Source organism: Thamnophis sirtalis, unplaced genomic scaffold (genome assembly GCF_051295495.1).
Source record: "Thamnophis sirtalis isolate CommonGarterSnake01/CBP01778 unplaced genomic scaffold, rThaSir2_p1.2 scaffold_11, whole genome shotgun sequence".
Taxonomy (NCBI): domain Eukaryota; kingdom Metazoa; phylum Chordata; class Lepidosauria; order Squamata; family Natricidae; genus Thamnophis; species Thamnophis sirtalis.
Window position 1 is genome coordinate 32,290,556 of NW_028261391.1, and position 23,020 is coordinate 32,313,575.

Here is a 23,020-nt window from a genome sequence, read left to right on the forward strand (position 1 = left end):
TGAGAAGGAAGGACTCACTGGAGAAGAGCCTAATGATGGGAAAGACTGAGGGCAAAAGAAGAAGGGGCAACAGAGAATGAAGTGGCTGGATGGAGTAACTGAAGCAGTAGGCGTGAGCTTAAATGGACTCCAGAGGATGATAGAGGATAGGAAGGCCTGGACGAACGTTGTTCATGGGGTTGCAATGGGTTGGACAAGACTTCCCAAGTAACAACAACAAGGACAGGGTGGAAAGAGAAGGCTTTTGGAAGATGGGGGTGGATTCATGGGAGTTGCCCTGCTGGAGCATGGACAGTGATGACAGCTGGGAAGGTGGGAGGGAAAGTAATGGGATGCTTCACTGGGAGATGTTGAGGGAACTCCAAATTATCCATGGCAAGATTTTTTTTCCCCATTCCAAACCTATATCAGCAAACATTCCATGTTTGAGTTCTGCAAAACTCAAAGTAACCAAACAGACTAAAAACAACAGAATCTATAGCTATGATTTTGTTTCAGGATATAAGCAAAGTATTTCCCCCATTAGGTGCAGTTCCCTAATAGATACTTCCTTTTAGATTACTACATGGTATGTAAGGAGTGGTTGGAATTATGGACTGAATGACCCTCCCCCCTTCAACTATTTGATTATGAGTCTAAGTAAATAGAAAATTTGACTGCCAGCTCAAAGAAGCACCAGCTCCTTTTTATTTTTCAGAATGAATTTGGGCCCCAGAATTATCACAGGCATTCTAAAACAAAAATAAAGCTGGTGGTTGAAATTCCAAGCTTTGTCTGAAAATGGGTGCAACTAACTGAAAAGTATGCAGAGAGGGGTGGGGAGATAAGCTAAGATAGCTGTGCACATTCTGTGAAATGGAGTAATCTGACAAGCTTGTGTGCTTTGTATTAAGTAGCAGCTATTTTATTTAACCTCTCAAAAGTTTCAAACATGCCCACCAGCCAAAAGGTTGCTTAGTAATGCGGTATAGTTTCAGCTATTTTTAAAATGAAAGGAATGAAAAAGAACACTTTCAAGAAGGAAATCCAGTTCAACTAGAATATCTGGATTTATGACCAGTTTGTGGCATGGCTTTAAAAGCATAACATTTAATTTAAAGCAAAGCCTTTTACCTTAACAGGCCTGGCCACATGGCATAAGCCCAAATAAAATATAGTTGCTATTTTGCACTTATCAGAAGAATTATGCTAAAACCACACACAAACTGAACTGGCAAACCACTGACTTTTTATGTTACATAGAGTCATAACAGACCTTTTTGCATTTGGTAATATGTTTTTAGAATACACTGTAACTAGACTCCCAATCGCAACAGTAATAAATATAATAGAGTCATTCACTTAGGATGTTTATCCTCACAAAATATATGTTTATCCTCACAAAATAAAATATAAATATATTTCAGTTTCTGTCACTTCAGCCAGTAAAGGTAATTATCAAGGGACTACAAGAATTGTAATCAGTGGTGGGATTCAAATTTTTTTTACTACTGGTTCTGTGGGTGTGGCTTAGTGGGCATAGTGTAGCTTGGTGGGCATGGCTTGGTGGGTATGGCAGGCGAAGGATACTGTAAAATCTCAATTTCCTCCAGATTAGCTGAGACTCGGGAGGCAGGGAATAGATGGGGCAGAGCCAGCCAGAAGTGGTATTTGTCAGTTCTTCCAAACTACTCAAAATTTCCGCTACCAGTTCTCCAGAACTGATTAGAACCTGCTGAATACCATCCCTGCTTATGTAACTGCTTATAATTGTAATTGCTAGATTCCTTACTCCTATCATTTAATAATTAAATTTCAGATTTAAACCAACAATATTCAAGTGTCCATAATATATTATAATTCTTTACTGGCAAAATCTGGACTTTTGAAATAATCCAAATATTTGTAGTATTGCAGGTAGAAATTTCCCAGTTATGTGCCCCACTCTTTTTCTCTGAACCTGCTTCCAGAAATACTCATCTCCCCTTAAAAAAAAAGGCCCCATCTCTGGAATTTGCCTTCCTAACTTTTTTGACTATAACCTATATTGCTGGATTGGGCCCTTGTCCCACCAGGCTCAAAGTCTGCTGTGATATGGCCAGCCAACAGCACAAGGACGCCCACCAGTCCAGCAGATTACCTTCAGAAACGTTCACAAAGCCCTAAAATCAAATAGCTGTTGATCCCCATTGCCTCCAGGAAGTCACCCGGCTCTTTTATGAAGCTAGAACCCGTGTAGGTAAACTCAAGGTAAACCTCACCAAACTCAATTGCAGAAAATATGACTTCAGCAACAGAGTGGTCAACGCCTGGAATGCTCTACCTGACTCTTGTTACATTCTCAAACCCCCATAACTTTAACCTTAAACTTTCTACTGTTGACCTCACCCCATTCCTAAGAGGTCAGTAGGGTTGTGCATAAGCGTAGTCCCTGTCCTACCGTCTCCATTTATTTGAACCCATTTCCTGTGTTCTTATTCATGTTTATTCTTATTCCTGTTATCTTGTGACATGAGTGACAAACTAAATAAATAAAATAAAAAAATAAACAAACTACCAACAAGAAACTCAGGTATCAGTCTTTAAACGTTAAAGCAAACGTGCATTCGTATCAGGAAAAGACATCTTCCCAATTTCTGGAGCGGGTCAGTCATCCGCAAGGTACTTGCCCTTGCATTTCTCTCTTCCAAGGCTTATCCACGCCCTGGAGCTAAATGGAGCCTATAAGTTCCTCCGGTCCGAGGACGTCCTTACATTTACGTTCCGCTGTACAGCGCCCTGAGAGAGAGAAAGTGAAAACCGGCCCCACGGGCACTTTGGGATTCTTTCGGGGAAACTCGGCTTGCAATAGCAGCAATAGCAGTAGACTTATATACCGCTTCATAGGGCTTTCAGCCCTCTCTAAGCGGCTTACAGAGAGTCAGCATATTGCCCCCAACAATCTGGGTCCTCATTTTACCCACCTCGGAAGGATGGAAGGCTGAGTCAACCCTGAGCCGGTGAGATTTGAACCGCTGAACTGCTGATCTAGCAGTAGCCTGCAGTGCTGCATTTAACCACTGCGCCACCTTGGCTCTTTGCGAACGGTGGCAGGCAGGCGTCGCTCGTAAATTTTCCATTCACCGATTCGGGAGAGCGCCCTCTCCCGCGTGCCCCCGAAGTGCCCGTGGGGCGGTTGCCCGAGTTGCACGGGAGGCCAGGCGGAGGAGGGGAGGAGGAGTCAAGAACTTTCAGTTTAGGGCATGATGGGAAAGCGGAGCGAGCGACTGGAAATTCACCTGTGGCGCCGGGGGGAGGGGGGAGACCCGCATCGGGCGGGCGGGGGGGAACGAACCTCCGGGGAAGCGGGTCTGCGGCAGCCATGGTGAGTGGTGGGGAGCGACTGGTGGGAGAGGGGGGGAAGAGAACCTGCGCGGGAACTCTGGGGACAGAGGAAGGATCTCACCTGTTGAAGTCAGGTGAAGCCGCAACCTTCCGAACGGAGCGGCGGGCGGGTAGGGCTCGAGGCTTACCTTTAACGTCCCGCAAACTCAGCAAGTTCTAGGGGCTGTTCCGTTCGAGTGGGCTCGCTGGGCTGGGGTAGCGATGGATCGCATGGGAGGAATAAGACACATTTTAGGGAACTTGATTCTCCCATTGGCCGCTCCGATTGCTTTTCATTGCCCTTCCTGTTCCTGCTTCTTCGTAGCGCGAAGGTTAATTCAATTCCCATTCTGTGCCCTGCAGCAAAAATCAATAGAAGAGAAGGACGGGGCAAAGATAAGTCGCTTATCTTTGAAAAGTCTCTCCTTGCCTGTTGCTTAGTCAATATCAGGCTGGAAGGAGTGGGGTGGGTGGGAAAAGAAATCGTAGCCGACCTCCTTTGGTTTTAATTTCTTAAATCAACCACTGGCAGTATTTGCTAAGTGCAAATACTATATTTAGCTAAGCTAAATCATACTACATTAAATTTACTGGATTGGCTGAGCTGCATCATTCATGGCACAAAGCCAGAATTGGTGGATTGGTTGGTGAGTTGGTTGCAGATTATGAAAGTTATATAGCAAAGGACATCAAAAGTTTAGAAGTACAGTAGGTATGGGAAAGATTAACTCTACTTTGAGTCAGCAAGTGATGAGCAGGTATTTAGCTGAGCCATTCATCAACTCTAGCATTAGGGAGGGGGAAAATCAAGAATGTAAAAAATACCTGTTACAAGGTTGTGCCTGGGTTCACAACTAGGCTAAAAAAAAAACACCATTGTCTGTGGTTCACTGTATTTTGTGAACCCAACCCAACTCTGTTTTTGATGTCATTCAATCTAAATTTATCTCCTCTTTTGAAAACGTTGTTAGTATAATAGATGATTGATATGCTGCAGACATAATATACCAAGACTTTCAAATAGTCTGGCTTTCAAAAAATGGTAAAGTAAGAGCCAAATGACACTATTGTTAGAAGATTTGCAGTTGGCTGAATGACCACACTCTAAGAATGATCCTAATGGTTTCCTCTTAGTTGTGGAGTTCCACAGAGCTCTGTCTTGTGTCTTGTTACATTTTTATCAGTCTCTTGGATGAGGAAGCTAAATAAATGCTAAGTAGACTTAAAGGTAGGATGGCTAATAATTAAGAGGAGAGAAGGAATTAGAAACAAAAAAAAAAAACTAGACAAGTGTGCTGAAATAAATAAGAGGGAACTTAGTTGAGAAACATAAACTTCTGCAACTGGATAGGCAAAAGTAAGAGATGGGGAGACTTCGCAGCAATTTATGTGAAAAGAATCTGATTCTTGTTGATCACAAATTCAATGTGTATCACCAGGGTGAAATAGATGCTACAAAGGCAAATGACACTTTAAGGTACATTTGCAAGACCTAATGTTCACGTCATGGGAAATAACTGTCCCAATTCTACTCTTCCATGATTAGATCCTACTTGGAATACTGAGTCCTGTTCTGGTAACAAATAAGTTTGGTCTAGTGGTTAAGGCACCGGGCTAGAAAGCAAGACACTGTGAATCTAAGACTCGCCTTAGCCATGAAGGCCAGCTGGATGACAGTCCAGTGGGTTCCTACCAGTTTGATCCGGTTCAGCGAACAAGTAGTGGTATGCCAGCCTGGGTCGCCGCTGTCACCACCGCCATTTTTTTTTAGTTCTGCGCATGCACAGAACAATTTCCATTGAATTGTGCATGTGTGTGCATGAGCCGTGCGCATGAACGAACCAGCAGTAACACCGACTGAAACCCACCCCTGGGCCAGTCACTCTCTCTCACTCCATCTCACCTCACAGGTATTGTTGTGGGAAAAACAGGAGGAGGAGGGTGTTTTTAATATGTTCACTGCCTTATGTTTGGAAAAATAATAAAGGTAGAATATAAATAAAAAGAACAATTATAAATGGGAGCAAATTTAGAAGAGTAGTATCACAATGGTGATTCATCTGAAAACCAAGCTATATATATAAAAAACAGATTATAGATATGTATAACATATAGAAGAGATGCCCGAAGAAAGATAATAGTTTTCAGCTGTGTGAAGGGCTGTCATTTGGAAGAACATGGGATTTATTTTCTATTGACCCAGTGGACAGAACCAGAATCAATGATACAAGGAAGTATATTCAGGCTACAGATTACTTGATTTACAAGCTCTTGGTTAGTGGAATAGATTGATACAGATAGTGCTAGTTTTTCTTCACTGGAAATTTTTGAATACATATTGTTTGACCATCTGTCATACAGGCTGTAATGGATTCTTCACTGAGTTGGGGGTTGAACTTGATGCTATCATCCACTTGTGAAGAGGAGAATGTCAATAAGCAATGGTTTGAGATACTCAAAATGCCCTTATAATGTCAGCTCTGACCCTACCACAAGGGGAGGGAGGATTTTTTTTCCCAGCAGGTGAGGCTTGCCTTGACATAGTTCTGTTCATTCTATACTTTTGCTAGAGTTTTGTGTTATGGGATTCATATATGAAGAAGTCCAGGAATTTGAACTTCCTTAACTGATTTTATGATGTTTGTTTGGTAATAGTAAAGCAAAGGTTAATTTTGCTTCCCCAGAATGGGGATAGGAAAATTGATAAGACTAAGTATGAAAGCAGTCAAGAAGAGAGAAGGGGGAAAAGGAATGTTGAGCAAATGAAGAGGTGATCAAGTGATTAGGATGATTGACTACATTCTAAGCTCAACTCTGGCCAATGGTCTCAGCTCTTTGTCCAACTCTTGATTAAATTTAGTTCAACTCTTCAACTAAGTCTACTCAATTGGAGCAGGTTTGCCTCAAGGACAGGAAATGATAGATTTTGACCTTTGATTTGGATGTTGTAAATGTTTTTATTTGCCCTTTTGTGTAAGATGACCAGATTTTCAGATTGGTAAAGAGGGACACCTTTGACCGGGGGGGGGGGGGAAGGGGGCTTGATTAAAATTTTTATACGGAGCAACAAAATTTTTCATACAATGCAAAAATAGTATTGTAATTTTTTTTATTTCAACATAACTACAATTTACAAATATAAATTGTAACTGTTGCCAAAATCAAAATTTTGATCACGTGACCATGAGGATGCTGCAATGGTCGCTAAGTGTGAAAATGGTCGCTAAGTGTGAAAAATGGTCATCAGTCACTTTTTTTCTTTTTCTTTTTCTTTTAACTTTTTTCAATGCCATTGTAACTTTGGTCCATACCACCTTTCTTGCCACAGTTCTTAAGTGAATAACTGCAGCTGATAAGTTAGTAACATAAGTGAATCTGGTTTCCACATTTGACTTTGTCAAAAGGTGATTATATGACCCCAGAACACTGAAACCATCATAAATACGAATCTGTTGCCAAACATCAAAATTTTGATCATGTGATCATGAGGATGCTGCAACGGTTGCTAAGTGTGAAAATGGTCGCTAAGTGTGAAAAATGGTCATCAGTCACTTTTTTCAATGCCATTGTAACTTTAGTCACTATACCACCTTTCTTGCCACAGTTCTTAAGTGAATAACTGCAGCTGGTATTTTGTATTTTGGATAGAATCTTTTTTAAAATAGTCTAAGACGGTTTAAAAAAAGAATCCACACAGAATAAATTGAAGTAAAACATTTCAAAGTATTGTGCATATAATTTTTAAAAATGGTTTCACTTAAATTTATTTTGGATAGAATCTTTTTTTAAATAGTCTAAGACAATTTAAAAAAAGAATCCACACAGAATAACACTAATTTAAAAAATCCTATGCACAATAAATAAAATATTATTTTAAAATACATTAAAAAATAAAAGAAAAAAACCCAGCTTACTCACCAGCAGGCACAAGTGAGCATTCCAAGTCAATCCAGAATGATGTAGATGTTAATACAAAGAACTGAGCAAATTTAAATGGTGAAATTAGTCAGGGAAATATTTTTGAAAGAAACTTTGCCACTATTTTTTCCACACGAGGAGACCTCCAACCTCCGTGCCCCTCCCCTCCGGAAAATCCAGGAAGTAACACTTGCGGCTTCTCTAGCCAAGTATTTCCTGGAGCTCTATGGTACTTGGTCATTTTTTCTTATAAAATGAGGTAAAAGGGGCGCGGGGGGTCGTTTTCTTGCTTTAATGTTTTAATTATATCTTCAATGAAAGTACTGAGACAGAGAGAGAGAGGTTAGTCTTTTGTCTTGCCCTGGTTAGGATTTCTTAAGCAAATCCACTGGGCTTTCAACATGAAGCCAGAAAATCAGGACTTTTTAAAAAACGGCCCAGGACTCGGGACAAATTGTTATAAAGCGTGACTGTCCCGCTGAAATCAGGACGTGTGGTCACCTTACTTTTGTGTATTGAACTTGTTATATACAGTAGGGTTCACATACTTTGTACAATTAAAAAGCCCAACTCTGTCTTTTTCTGAGATGTTACAGCAGTTATGAAGAACAAACACAAGAGCCTAGGAAAAGACACAGCGGCTGTAAGCTGTTCCACATGCATCTCATTTTATATTTTTCTCTTCAAATTTCATTTTCTGCATAGCCTTAATAATTTTATTCTTCTTTGGTCATTTTTGGGGGAGGAGGACAAAAACGTATTTGAAAGTTATATACACAAACATAAATGAGTTGAACAAAACATTACTCAGATTTAAAGCTTGGGAAGAAATGAATGGCACTTACACATTGTTCAAAGGATATCTGTCAAAAGTGTTTCGGTTCTTTCCAATGAACAGTAAAAGCTGTGAATAGGAGCCACCTATACTGGATCCAGGGAGAGGCCTGCTCAACCAGCTTGCTGATTTTTTCAGTGTGGCAATTAAATCTGGGGGAAAAAAGCAGTTTCACCAGAGCCAATTTTTCAGTTCTAATTATATGTGTGAGAATGAGTTTTTAAGAAAGGGAACTGCTGACTTAAGATTTACTTAGATTTATTTATTAGTGTCCCACATAGCATCTGGCACCTAAGCAAATATTTCATCTATTAAGTGTTTTTCCTTCTAAACTAAGAATACAAGAGTTGTCTTGATGAATCAGATAAAACCCTGTAGATTGGTTTTTTTTATTTTAATCAGGAACTGGCCAGGTTCTGCCTGAAAGTGTTTGCTTTTTCTCCCAATTGAAACCCATAGCAATTTTCCTCAACCTGATCCCCTCCTGATATGATTGGCGACAACATGCATTGGGGGATATTGGAAAGATTATGGCTGCAAGTTAACACTTCTGGAACATTTCTTCAAAGCGTGTTATAATTTGAAAGTAAAATATTTTGGAATACAGAATTTCAGGGAAAGGCTGGAGAAAAAAAAATTTTTGATTCACCACAGGCTATTAGGCATGTTATTTCTCCTTTTGCATATCACAGTCTGCCTTTTGATTATTAAAACAAATTCAAATTGACTAGATTTCAAAGTCCTTAACTCCAGGGGACATATAATCTCTGTAGAAGGCTAACAGAATAAACGGCATGCCATATCTGTGGGTAAAGAGGCACAGCTAATGCTAGCTGAATAAAAGAAGCAAGGCTTGATGCTCCTAGATGTAATAATCCAAAGGAAATCCCTAGATTTGCGTCTTCTATTATTTGATCCCATTTATCATATGAAACAGCTGATTATCTGAATTCTTTCTCTTGTGCCCATCAAGAGTTTTCTATCCATCTATAAGAACATACGTTTGCAGAAAAGTTATTTTTTCCTTTCCTACTCATTAGTCTTATCAACAGTATAGTTCTTCCTCTTCTTTGATGCTGGGGTTGCTTTTGTTTAAGGCACTTTCCTTAAAAACTTTTAATACTTAATATTTTATTAGTGAACCTATCTTTTTAAGATGGATTACTTAATGAAAGAATAGTTGTAGCTTGGGGTTAGATGGTTGGGTCCCTGGTGCTCTCTGAGTTTGGTGATTTTCTTGCAGGTGTTTGATAAGGTTTCACTAGGTAAATCATCATTGTGAGCAAGTCTGCAAGAAAACTAAGCTCTAAAAGCACCAAGGACTCCACATGGATTACTTAATCAGTCAAAAATAGTGGGAGAACCTGGCAACAAAGATCAGCTAATTTTGGTATGGATAATGCTTATCTGTGTATTAAGGAGGCACTGTTCTACTTAGCATCTTCTCAGGTATAAAATATAGCATGGCAACTCTAGTAGCAAAAAAAGGAAAAAATATTGTTGAAGGCACATTATAATTTCATTACTTCCTTCAAAATGCAGTATTCTGAAATTTAAACAAGACAAATTTGCCTCTCCATATTCCTCCCAGTGATCACTTACTTAAATCTGTGAAGGGTTAAATCAGTGGTTTCCAATCTTTTTTGGCCATGCTCCACTTAACCATCTAAGAGCCAAGGTGGCGCAGTGGTTAAATGCAGCACTGCAGGCTACTGCTAGATCAGCAGGTCAGCGGTTCAAATCTCACCGGCTCAGGGTTGACTCAGCCTTCCATCCTTCCGAGGTGGGTAAAATGAGGACCCAGATTGTTGGGGGCAATATGCTGACTCTCTGTAAACCGCTTAGAGAGGCCTGAAAGGCCTATGAAGCGGTATATAAGTCTACTGCTATTGCTATCTCTAAAATCCTGGTGCCACCCCCCCCCCCAAGGTGACATATAATTCATACTTTACTCAAAAAGTGAACTCTACTCACGCAGAGGAATCCTAAAAGGCCATTTACTTGGTTTAAACAAGGTTCAAATTGCTCCCTCCCCCCCCCCATGGGGCAGGGGCCCCATGTTGGAAACCACTGGGTTAGATACCCCTTTTAGAGGTTCAAGAGTTTCTAATGTTGATGTTCTTCTATTTAGTTTTTCGTCTGTGTCTCCCTTTCTTCCTGCCAACTGCTCGTATCCTATCCCATCAAGGTGAAATTTTTGTCTCTGTTCCAGTTTTTCTTTCCTTCACTTATGCTTCTGTCAATTCTTTTTCATACATTTATGAACCCAAATTTGTACCTTCTGTGTATAATTTGCTGTACCTTGCATATGATATACATTTATCTTGTTTCCTGGTATCATAGCTTGATTTATTAACTAAACCTGCTTTGTACAAAGAAACACAAATTGATCTGAGGTCCTTTGAAGAGATTCCATTGTTTTCAGACTCAAAATTGAAAACAATTTTGAACTGAATCTGAACTCTTTGAAAGCCTTGTGAGTAATTCGGTAATTCAGAAGGCTAGAGAAAGGTCAATGCAAAATCAAATAGTCACATTCCTTTTTATTTTCCATACAGAGAAACTGAGTTACTGGTAGGATAATCTTCTAATAGAAGCAAGAGATCTCTAACTAGAATGGATAGAGAGAATGATGCTGAGTCATGTATTATGTCCCCCCTCTTCTCTGTTCCTTGTTATCTTCTTCTAATCTACACAAGAACCCTTGAAGAGTTTGAAAGAAGCCAATCAAAGAAAGGGTTATTGTTTATGACAAATGTCCTGCTGATATAACAATTCTTTGTCCCTCAAAAATTGTGAAGTATCCAGCATTTCTTACTAGGAAAAATACTTTGAAGAAGGCATATCAACTCCACTCTGATTCTGTAGTTCTTGGTAATCATGCAATTCTTGGCTGCCATGAATGCTTTTTCGTTCGCTTTTGTAAAAATAATAAGGCCAGTAGACACAATATTATGTTCTATTTTAGAAAAAGCAGATCTTTTTTTTACCAAAATGAATCCTCTACAGTTAAACTTATCATAAATTAATATTCATCTTTGTGTCAATTATGGTTTCATTAAATTGCTGGTTTTCTCTCTTATCCCCCTTCCTTTACTTTCAAGGTAGTTTGCATTCTTGTTTTCAGTTGCATCTAATTCAAAAGTCTTCATTATAATTCAAAATATTGGCTACAATTGACACCAAAAAACAGAAGCTTGGCAAACTTGATATTTAAACAGCAAGGATGTTACAAACATTTTAAAAACTGGATTGACACGAATACCGGCTCAGCCACCTTCATTACATCCTTTATATTTAAATGAAGGTTGGGTATATCAGATGGATTTTGTAAATTGAATTTCACTGACAGCCACAAGGAGGGAAAATGAAATTTCATTTGTGCTCTCAACTCAATTGATAGTACTTACCACACAAATGAGCAATATAACACATGCTTTTCTTTTTGTCATGTGGCCTTTTTCCAAACAAGGGGCATCTCAACATTATGAGCTATTTTTATCATTGCATAAAACAAATAGGATCTTATCTGTCACCAAACAGAACAATTATACAAAATTTTTATTCTTTTAAAAATGCTTAAAAGTGTTATGAAATATGTAGTGAAAAAGAAAATCTACTTTTTAAAAGCTATTGTAGTTATAGTTTTATTATAGCTATTATAGCATTAATTGTGTCTTTTCTTTTATCTACGTATAGCATCAAAATGTTGTCCATAATCAGTTCTCTTTCAATGCTGATAATCTAAATCTATTGGCCAGAAACCTCATTGAGGTACAAGAGCCCAAATCAATTGATCAGAGGGTTACAGTCCCTCTCTTGATTATGTCATTGCCATAGAAAGACACAGAGAGAAAGGCACAGTCTGTTCTCCAATTACATGTTTGAACTTTCATATTGGCCCTTGATATATACAAACTGAACAATATTATCACTCAGGCACTAAAAGGTCTTGTTGAAATGGGAGAGCCCTAAAATGACTCACTACTTAAATCAATAACACACCTTGTTTCAAAACCAGTAAAAAGAGGCCCAGAACACAAGGCAAGGATAAAATTACTAAAGTTTTACTTGTTTGTTGATTAAAAAAATCTCATTTAGTTATATTTTATGCTCACCTAGTAAATGCTAAAAGAAATGAGATAGGAAGAATTGTTGTAAGCCACAGAAATTCAGATGATACTTCCTCTATTTTTAATTGGCTTAATAGGCATAGGGAAAGAATCGTAGCATCATGGGGGGAATACAGGTCAGTTCTTGAAAATAGATTTACTGATTCCAATTCTCCATTTTTTGTCAATTGCCCCTTGTGAAAATATAAGATCACTATATGTGAAATATGAATGTTATTGTTGCTGTTGTTAAATTATTTTTAAAAATATAACTGTTTTTTATTCTAAAATAATGGGGCAGTGTCCTAAAGACAGACTTGAAAGTATCCAGAAATCTGAAAAATTAATATGTTCTAAATGATATATAAGCTTTCACACATACATCTTTCAGATATGTGGATTTCAGTTTCTAGAATTCTTAGCAATTGTCATGCTAATTATCTGAAAGTTGAACTCACATTATTTAAAGGATCCATAGGTTAGGGAAAGAAGTTTCTATAACATGAAAAATAAATACATAAATAAAATATCGAGAAAAAATCATCCATAAAAATAAGGATAGAAACAAAAATTATCTAGCACCATGGCAGATAAAGTTTTCTTCCCTTGCTGACACTAAAATGTTTGAGAAGGGCTCCCTAGCAGAATTAGGATATTTATGGGTCTGATACATAGAAAAAACATCCTTTGGTGTTATCTAGTTAATATTTTCAGGGTTAAAGCCCATTTTGAATTAGCCTGAAACCAAATAAGTGATCACATCATTAGTGTAATTTCACCTGGCTGTATCTGCTAAACTTCTAATACCTACACTCTGACTTGGTTGAAAGCCCCAGGTCATTTTCAGAGACATCCATAAGAACAGTATTCTGTAATAATAAAGCTGGGAATGTACTTGAGGAAGCACTAATAACATCAGACATCTTAACCCAAATCACATGTAGCTCAAGCCAGTCATAACTGGTGAAAGGCACTTCTGGCCACTAACAGACAAACTGGATCAAGCACTACCTTAATCAGCTCTTGCTGTTTCATAGCACTGATATTTGGTAATGATTCAATTTCAATATCTGGGAATTATGACTCAATAGTTTATCTCATTGAGATTCATCATCCATTTATAGATCCAAATTATTACTGAATCCATAAATGATATCTTCATCTTTTCAGTTTCACTTATGTCAAGGAGAAAGAAAAATTAGAATTAAAGTAATCCACACATTGGGAAAAACTTACAATAAATCAATACATTGTTGTTGTTGTTAGTTGCAAAGTCATGTCTGACCCATCATGACCCCGTGGACAATGTTTCTCCAGGCCTTCCTGTCTTCTACCATTTTCTGGAGTCTATTTAAGCTCATGCCTACTGCTTCGGTGACTCCATCCAGTCACCTCATTCTCTGTCTTCTCCCTTCTTCTTTTGCCCTCAATCTTTCCCAGGTTTAGGTTCTTCTCCAGTGAGTCCTTCCTTCTCATTAGGTGGCCAAAGTATTTGAGTTTCATCTTCAGGATCTCGTATTGATTTGGCCTCTACATAGCTATCCTAATTAATTCTTTGGTTCCATGATTCAAGGACTGGCTCTAATTTTGTCATTTTTCAATGTAGTTGCATCCACTTATGTACTAAATAATTATTTATAACTCAACACTTCTACTCTATAAATATAAAATACATAAAACCTAGTGACAAGGGTGCTAAACCTGGAGTGGCAAGTACTGTTTTCATGAAGTTGTGAAATATATTGGGTGAACTGAAGCTCAGCCACTGAATCAAAAAGGTTTTATAATTATAAGCTTGCAATTGGGCAATCTGCTTATAGGGTTACCATCTAGTTGGAGAGAGGGGGATTAAAATGGGAATTCAAATAAATTGGAAGAATTTTTCACATTACAATATCATAATGGCAGGCATCATTTAAAAAAACAGATTTAAGGGAAGGTGTTCTAATATTAATGATAGAAATAGCATTCTTCATCTCGTGAAGAATGAAATGATGTTCAGACCCTCTTGAACCCCCAAACTTGTGGTTTTTAATAGTTTACCTAGATGATGAATGATAGATTTTAAAATATTGAGTTTGCAAGTTGGCAAAGGGTTCATTGGAACTAGCAAAATGTGTATTTTGTTAGTAACTAGTTTACATTGCATTGGTGTGTGCATTTTTCAGTGGGGTTATTTGATATGAATTCATTGTCATGGCAGAAGTCCAATTTATGGCAGAAAATGCTAGAAAATTAAAAAGATCTTTTGAAAGGTTTTCTGTGTGACTCAAAGTGGAAACAACCAAAAGTAAATGAAACCCTGCTATCAGGTTACACCTTTGTTTTATTCAAATGTTGAAGACAGCTAGTTGGATTTGGTTAAAGTTTACAGAAACTAAATTAGTTTAGAATTCAAACATAGGTAAAATGTGTTTTGTACTTGCTTTAGGTCTGATATTTTGTATATATTTTTGTTTAATTTGATTGTTGATGCTTTGCCTTTACTGCATATTTGCACATCGATGTTATGATAATACACACGCCAGTGTTGTGCTGTCATTCCTTCCATTGCTTTTCTTTGGAAGCTCAGTTCTTTTTTCAAAGGTCATAGCGGCAGTAAAAGGGCTGACCATCTCAGATAGAAATTGTAGATGTTGAAGATATAGATATTTGAAGACTATCATGCCAGGGAAAAGAGGGTAAGTAGCAAAATGTACCCCCCCCTTTTTTTTTACACTTTTGATTAGTAACAAGCAAGATTCTCCGTGGATATATCTGCCCTGGTAACAAGCTGACTTTAGAAGAAAAGAAAAACTTGTGGCACTTTCTACACTTCTGTCCCTATAAGCAACTTGTTTTTTTTTAATTCTAGATACATTTTATCCTGCTGTTCAGCCGACAAGGGAAATTAAGACTTCAGAAATGGTTTATTACACTTCCTGAAAAGGAAAAGAAAAAAATCACCCGAGAAATTGTGCAGATTATTCTGGCTCGGAATCAAAAAATGAGCAGCTTTGTTGACTGGAAAGATCTCAAGCTTGTTTACAAAAGGTGTGGGAAGTTTTACAAATCATCTTTTTATATACTGCAGGTCATTTCCATGTGTGATAAAAAGGGAAGTACATGCTCTGTAAGTCAAGTCTAGAGTGCTGATAAATAGCAATTCACTAGACTGAAGAACAACCACATGAGTTCAGTTTCATCTTCTTTAAAAATTTATTGTTTCTTGTGGAAAGAGAAAATTTAAAGGAACTGTATCAGCATACTGAAGAAAAATCGACATTCAGGGATTCCTGTTAGCTGAAGGAAGGGCTGGATAACCTTTTCAAGTCAGTGACAATACCCAAACAACCTTGTACAGTGTTTCTCAACAGCAACATGCTTAAGATGCATGGACTTCAACTGTGGTTGAAGAGCTGGTTGTGGAATTCTGGAAGCTGGAGTTGCTGAGACTGAGAAACAATGACCTGGCCAGCAGACATTTTATTTTCAACCTTAACCCTTGCTGATATGATGAAAAATATTGGCTTTCACAATCATTCGAGGGCTTTTATGTGTGACAGTTTTTTCTCTTATATCAATGGTGGGATTCAATTTTTTTTACTACCAGTTCTGTGGGCGTGGCTTTGTAGGAATGGTGTGGCTTTGTGTGAGCATGGCAGCGGAAAGATATTGCAAAATTCCCATTCCCTTCCCACTCCTGGTGGAAAGTTACTGCAAAATCCCCATTCCCTCCCCACTTCACTAACCTGCTTTCCAGCTCTGTTCTCCTGTTCAGGCCAACAAAAGAAGATCAGATGGGATGATCACCCTATTTGCCAGTTCTCTGAACTATTCCAAATTTCCGCTGCCGGTTCATGGTTTTTAATTTGTACTTTCCTAGTAAATTCTGCTGTTAAACTTGTGCGATAAAATCTCAGGATGTCCTGGAACTGCCCCATGGAATACTCAAGAGCAAACTCTGGGCTAATTAGGAAGATATTTAGACTTAGACTTAGAATAACTTTATTGTCACTTTGAATGTAAACTAAATGGCATACATTAAAATGTAATTTCATTGCATACAGCTCTCAAAGGGTCTCCACCACTAATATACAGTACATCAACATGACAAAATAAATAAATAAATACATACATACAAAATTATGCATATACCCACATATATTATATGACATCAATAAACATGGATTGCTCTAACTTACCTTAAAGCAGTCCATTTATTCAAGGTCAGAAAACAGCATGTAATTTTCATCATGACCTTGAAAGAGCCGAATAAAAGCGTACTGGGATATGAATGTGGGATTTTTTTTAAAGAGATAATTTCCCTTTCTTTTAATGAAGTAAATTGTTTTCCTAAAAACTATACCAATATGAAAATATTTAAAATATTATTTGGGACTGATATTCATAAAGCATTAAGATATATGGAGCTATGTTAAAAAGTAAAAAAATAGGTTGGTATACCTCAGATCTTAGAGAAAAAGGTGAGATTTTTTGACAGATTATTGTGCTGAGTTCTAGACTTACTTCATATCTACATAATTGATATGGCACCTCTTGTTTTCATAATCACTGATAAACACTTTTCAGAATGCTTTTAAGACGAATTATTTTATGATGTACTGTGCAAGGCAAATTGAAGAAAGAACAAAACTGATAATTTAATATATACTAATGGTCATGTTTATTTCTCCTCATTTTATAATTTAGGTATGCTAGTTTGTATTTCTGTTGTGCAGTAGAAGAAGAAGATAATGAACTCCTGACCCTAGAAGTTGTCCATCGTTATGTAGAGCTATTGGACAGATATTTTGGCAACGTAAGCTTATTTCTTTATTCTTGCTCCATAAATAACTTTCTTTCAATCTATTCTGATAACAAGTTTAACATGATTGTTCTTTGCAAATGGTGGTTTGTGATTTAAAATATGGCTAAAATCTAACCAATCAGGATTTATTCCACAAGCCTATAAGTGAATCCAGTCATGCTATGATTTTTTTTCTTTAGTGGAAAGTAGCTATGCAGGAAGGGACATGGTCTAAATGTAGCTATGCAGGCAGTGTCTAAAATGCTGACTTGTCGATCAGAAGGTCGGCAGTCAGCGGTTCGAAACCATAGTACTGCGCAACCGAGTAAGTCCCATTACTTGTCCCAGCTTCTGCCAACCTAGCAGTTTGAAAGCATGTAAAATGCAAGTAGAAAAATAGGGACCACATTGGTAGGAAGGTAACAGCGTTCCATGTGCCTTAAGCGTTTAGTCATGCCGGCCACATGACCACGGAGATGTCTTCTGACAGCGCTGGCTCTTCAGCTTTGAAACAAGGATGAGCACCGCCCCCTAGAATCAGATGTGGATAGGGGAACCTTTACCTTTTACCTTTAGGTATGGAGGCATAGAAACACTGAGTACTTTGAAATTGTTTTAATTCTGAGGTTTTGACAAGATAGAAATACTTTTGGTGCACAATCTGTCCATTTGGAGAGATAGTTTAGCTTATTTGCAATTTATTATATTTTAATTATATATTTCTAAGACTTATTAGTTGTCCACTGGTCAGGACAGTATAGCAAAAAGATATCTCACATAAAATATATAAAAATCAAGTTAAAATTAATGGACAATCATTTGTTTCCTGAAGGATTATATGTGAACTTTTTTTATCCAAGGTTTCATAATGTCAGTAGTATAGAGTATATTTGACCAAATGAAATTCATAAGCCTGCCTTCCTAGTAAGAGAATACTGCACCTGGTTGCAATAATTTTTCATGCTCTTAAGAATAGACAATTGGAATGTGTAATTTCTGAGGCAACTTGAAAATTATTTAGGAACTTCAACTAGTTCACAATACAGCTGGTAAAAATCTTGCTAGCAAATATCTGCAGAAAAACATATAGATAATTATTATATATTAGTTATTGGTTTATCTTCTAAGGCAGTTTCATATACCTGGCTTCTCCATTTTTTATTGCTGGAAAAATGTTAAAATATTACGGAGAAGATGAAGTCTAAGTGAAGACCTTCCTCGTATTTCCATCTTAGAAAATGATGTCATTTTATAGTATATTGCCAGTGGACTAATCACCTGTCATAAAAATTAAAGCTTTTTATAGCATATTGTACAGCCAATAGTTTCACACTGTAACAGCATTACGGAAGACTATTTAACCAAGGCTTCAAAAGAACACCACTTCTAATCAACCTGCTTGTGTATCTGGAAGTATATTGTATCCTATCTTTTTCCTGGATAAGGGAGAACTGCTCATTTACACATGTGATTATTTTGTGCACCTCAGTTCTTAATACAATATTCTTCTCTATAAACACTCAATATATAATGTCCGAATATTGAAGGGCTAACTTGTTTAAAGCTCTCTCCCTCCAGAAATTAATTTCTGTATACATTTCCAATTCATGCTAAAACAAATACATTGCATAATATGTTTCCTTTTCATTTGGTTTATTATGCCAGCATATTACAGTACCCATGAATGAATTTGAAGAAAGGTCAGCTTGTCTATAAAAAAGACAGAAATAATAGGCAGTGCATTTCCCTTAGAAGGCCTTTGATAAAACCAAACTCTAGGATTTTATTTCTAGAAAAGTGTGAAAAGGATTGCAGTCTCTCAACAGTTAGGGACATAAAATGATCTTGAAATGTCACATAGTCCCTAATTATTTCAACTTGAAACCACCAAGGTACATTTAATTTTATATACCCTTTGTTCCCTGGAAATGCATTTATAAACAAAACAGAGTTTTGATGGGTCTGAGCAATGGTGAAATTCAGCCGGTTCTATCTGGTTCGGGTGAACCAGTAGTGGCAGTGGCAAGATGCTCTGCCCACCCACCCGGATGTCATTATGTCCCTTTTTGATGTTCTGCGCATGCGGTGAAGGTCCTGCGCATGTGCGGTAGCATGCACACTGACATTTGCAAACTGGTAGCGAAGGTAAGTTGATTTAACATATTCAGTAGACTCTAAATATTTATTTCTCTAATCCTTAACAGGTATGTGAACTGGATATTATTTTCAATTTTGAGAAAGCATATTTTATACTTGATGAATTTCTACTGGGCGGGGAAGTTCAAGAGACATCCAAAAAATCTGCGGTGAAAGCCATAGAAGATGGTGATATGTTACAAGAGGTAAGGCAGAAGACAGAGGAAAACAAATCCCTCCCTTTCTCTCCTTTTAAAAGAATATTATTGTCCTACTTATTATTACAACAGTAAAGATGAAAACAAAACAAAAACTATGGAAAAATAAAAATAGTCTTTCAAAAGTTTTCCTAACTCAGAAGGAGGTTCCAGCTTTGAATTTTGGCATGCTAAAAATGCCAATGGATGGTGAGAATTCTTTCAAAGAAGATCAAACAAAGGTGGAAGCGGTATTCTGAAAGTCTGTACACTATAAGTGTCAGCCTCCACAAGATATTCTCTACATTTATAAAAACCACTAATACTGGAAATTAGGTCAGTTATTTATTATCCAGTTTGAAGGCTATAGGAGTTGATGAAATATCCATAGAAATATGGCAAGCAACAGAAGAATCTATAAAATTTCTAACCAAAGGCCAGCTAATCAGGAGAAAGACCTAGTGGCCAGAAGATTAAAAGAAGTGAGACTGCATATCAATACTAAACAGAAAAGACTTCACAGAATGAGCAAATATTCACACAATATACTTAATTATACATGCTAGAAAAATAATGCTTTGGACCATCCAAAACAGATATACGGAAGCAGAGATGCCAGATATTTGACTGGCTCTAGAAAAGCCCAAGGAATAAGAGAATTATTGCTGTTGCCAGCTAGATAATCAAGAAAATCAAATAATAATAATAAAAGTTCTACAAGTGCTTGATTGATCATAGAAAGGCCAATCATATGTGTCAATATGGAATGTACAAAACACACACACAATTCTGTAATGGATCCCTAATGGTCAGTTCAAACACTAAAATGCATAGCCTACTCTTTAATTTATCTAGTGTTTTCAAATACTTGCTTTCATGGCCAGAATTGAGTAAAAAGGGATTAAAAGAGGCAGGACTATTTTTTCCAATCTGTTAAAGAGAGGTAGGACTCTTTTTCCCAACATGATAATTATAATTACTATCAGCTGTATAACTTAATACTTAGATACCCTACTTATCCATAATAGCATGTACCTATAATGTTATGGAAAAACAAGGTATAATGTGTGAAACAATCTTCTCATTTGTTCCGCAATTCAGCTGAATATGTAACATAGTAAAATTAGTCTCAATGGGACACAAGCACACCATTGAGACTGATTTGTTCACAAGTAATGCTAGATTTTTTTTAAAGTATTGGGAATGACTGTTGTGGTAGTAAATTACTAAATGCTTCCATAGAAGCATCTAAAACGAACCCAGATCAAACCAGGTCAGAACAAACAAATTTTGTTGACTAAATGCTAAATATGCTGATAATCCATTTTTAATCTAGAGACAAGATTGTATCTTGAGACTCTCAGTGTTTTAAAAAATGCTTAAGTTGCCAGGCTGCATAGAAACATAGAAAACTGTTCTGACCCCCTCCTCCGTCCAGTAATGAAAGCTAAGACAAGCTTAACTGGAATGTACTTTTAATAGCAAGAAGCCAAAATCTCGGTGGCTGAAAGCCAAGCAAACAAACAGATAAGGACCTTGGCAGCAAGTCAGACAAACCTTGGCAGCAATCCAGCCTGCCAAGTTAGTTACGTTCTCTTTAGTCAATGCGCTGACTTCTGCAAGAGGGGTGTGTCACAAGCAGTCTTTTTTATAGTCTGGAGAGGAGCCTAATGACCACCAGCTGAGCACAATTACCTCCTGTAATTGCGTAATTGTTCCTAACGCAGAGTAGCTCTTCGATGGCATGCATCCAGGAACAACTCACTGCTGGCTTCTGGATCACTCTCCCTTGTCTCCTCCCCACTGGTCCAAGGCTCAGGCGCCACCTGGTGGCCAACCAGTCCCTCTGCGCCCTGCTCGGAGTCGGAACCCTGTCCAGGGTCCTTCATATCCTCCAGGGCCAACTCATAGGGCTCCTCGCTGTTGGAGTCTGGTGGCAGCTCCAACGGCTCCTGCTGGGCCACAACAGAAAACTGACAGCAGAAAAAGACCTAATGGTTCATCGATTCTGCCTTTTGAACGTTTTTTTTCATTTTGTGTTTAATTTATTCATTTTTTAAATTATATTTTAATTTTTGTCAGATGATGGACATGTATTTATCTCAAGCATGATTGTAGTTTGGTGAAAGAAAACATTAGAATCATTTGATTGAAAGATTATGGATTTTATTAACAAAATGTTTCATGTTCATAAGATTCATGATTTCAAAACTACTTATTTTACTTTTGTACTGAAAGTGAATAATTTTAACATTCAGAATTAGTCTAGAGAAGATTAAGCTAGTGAGAACAGAATGAGTCTATTAATAATGTGATTTTTTTTTAGCTTAGCAAATTAGTTTCAGTTATCTGGTTTTGAATGGTTGATTGTTCTTACGTTATGAATTCTATGTGTAACTTCTGATAACTGAGTTTTTTTCTTGACTATTCTTTGTTGCAGACAATGGAAGAATATATGAGCAAGCCTGCCTTTTAAATCAAAACAACAGAACCAGCTAAAGGGATCATGTAACATGGCATAACATCTCTTAAGTGCCAGATTTTGTTTAAAATACACATGTCCCAAAATTCTAAAAGTGATATGTTATCTATGCAACTGTCAAGATGAAGGTCAGCCACATGCTGTCAGTAAAGCAGCACATGTATATTATACTTCACATGAGTTTATTTTAATTTAATCTTTCTTGGCTGTCTAGATTGAAAGTTTTATGGAAACTCTTACTATCGATTTTTTTACTTCTAAGAAATTGATACTAGAATCTTTGAAGGATATATTTATGACTCTGGACCAATTTCTGATCAATTCAATATAATTTTGTAAAAACAAAATTGTTATGTGATCATTTCTTCTATATTAATAATAATACTTTTACAAAACATATGGTGTTGATAGATTTAATTTTTAACTTGTTTTGACAGCAAGTGTCCTGGACTGTAGATAATTTAATACATTATAGTCCTTTGTGTTGGGGTAAATCAATTTCTTACAAGATTGAATACAAATTTTTGCCAAGCATTCCTTAATCAGCATTTCTGCAAGCTGAAAGAGAGCAATTATATCCCAATTTAGATAATTTTTTATCCTGGCTTTGAGCTTCTTCAGTGAAGCAATAAATTGGAATGGCTGAATTTTATCCTTACAGCTGTAGACCTACAAACATATAAGTGCAGTTGTACAATGGCTAGAGGCTTCCTTGAATTATTAGTCAATTTACTGCATCAAGGCCTTTTATAGATTTGGGAGGGATGGGGATGTCATCTTATTAGAGACTCCATTTTTCTAAGGTTTCCCATGATAAAAAGTTGTCATGGAATATAACTACCAGTCAGATTGAACTTCTTTGAATACTGTAATCAAATTAGCTGGAGTGTACTATAGTCTGAAGAGATGGGTGGCATATAAATTTAACAAAACAAACAAAGAAACATTTTCCAAGAACTTCTCCCTTCAACCCTGGACAATGAAGAGTGAAAAGCAACGCCTCTCAGATTATCATCAGATTCTGATGGTGAAAGCCTAGAAAATACAAAACTGAACAAATTGTTACAAAATTCTTGAGCATATGAGGAGCACTCCTGTAGGTATGCAGTCATGCACATGATGTAAGAACTGTTTACTAAGATTCATTTTTAAAGGCAACAGTCCTCTAATTATGAGAAATAACTTGTTTGAGAAAAGAGAAACATAGGA

General features: G+C 37.2%; 1 protein-coding gene across 1 annotated transcript; it reads left to right on the forward strand.

Moving 5' to 3' along the window:
* Window positions 1-4,721: 4,721 nt before the first annotated feature.
* On the forward strand, window positions 4,722-22,206 carry AP1S3 (adaptor related protein complex 1 subunit sigma 3). Its single transcript, XM_087725485.1, has 5 exons — window positions 4,722-5,252; window positions 15,062-15,240; window positions 16,900-17,008; window positions 19,201-19,338; window positions 21,770-22,206. The coding sequence occupies exons 1-5, from the start codon at window positions 5,175-5,177 to the stop codon at window positions 21,803-21,805; spliced, it is 540 nt and encodes a 179-aa protein (XP_087581611.1). The 5' UTR covers window positions 4,722-5,174; the 3' UTR covers window positions 21,806-22,206.
* The last annotated feature ends 814 nt before the right edge of the window (window positions 22,207-23,020 follow it).

What these genes read in the sequence shown, in the direction of transcription:
- AP1S3 (XM_087725485.1), top strand. Translation starts at nt 5,175, where the DNA reads ATGAACGAACCAGCAGTAACACCGACTGAAACCCACCCCTGGGCCAGT. An exon ending in CACTCCATCTCACCTCACAG is followed by an intron (nt 5,253 to 15,061) that starts GTATTGTTGTGG and finishes TTTTAATTCTAG; the next exon opens with ATACATTTTATCCTGCTGTT. An exon ending in ATGGTGATATGTTACAAGAG is followed by an intron (nt 19,339 to 21,769) that starts GTAAGGCAGAAG and finishes TCTTTGTTGCAG; the next exon opens with ACAATGGAAGAATATATGAG.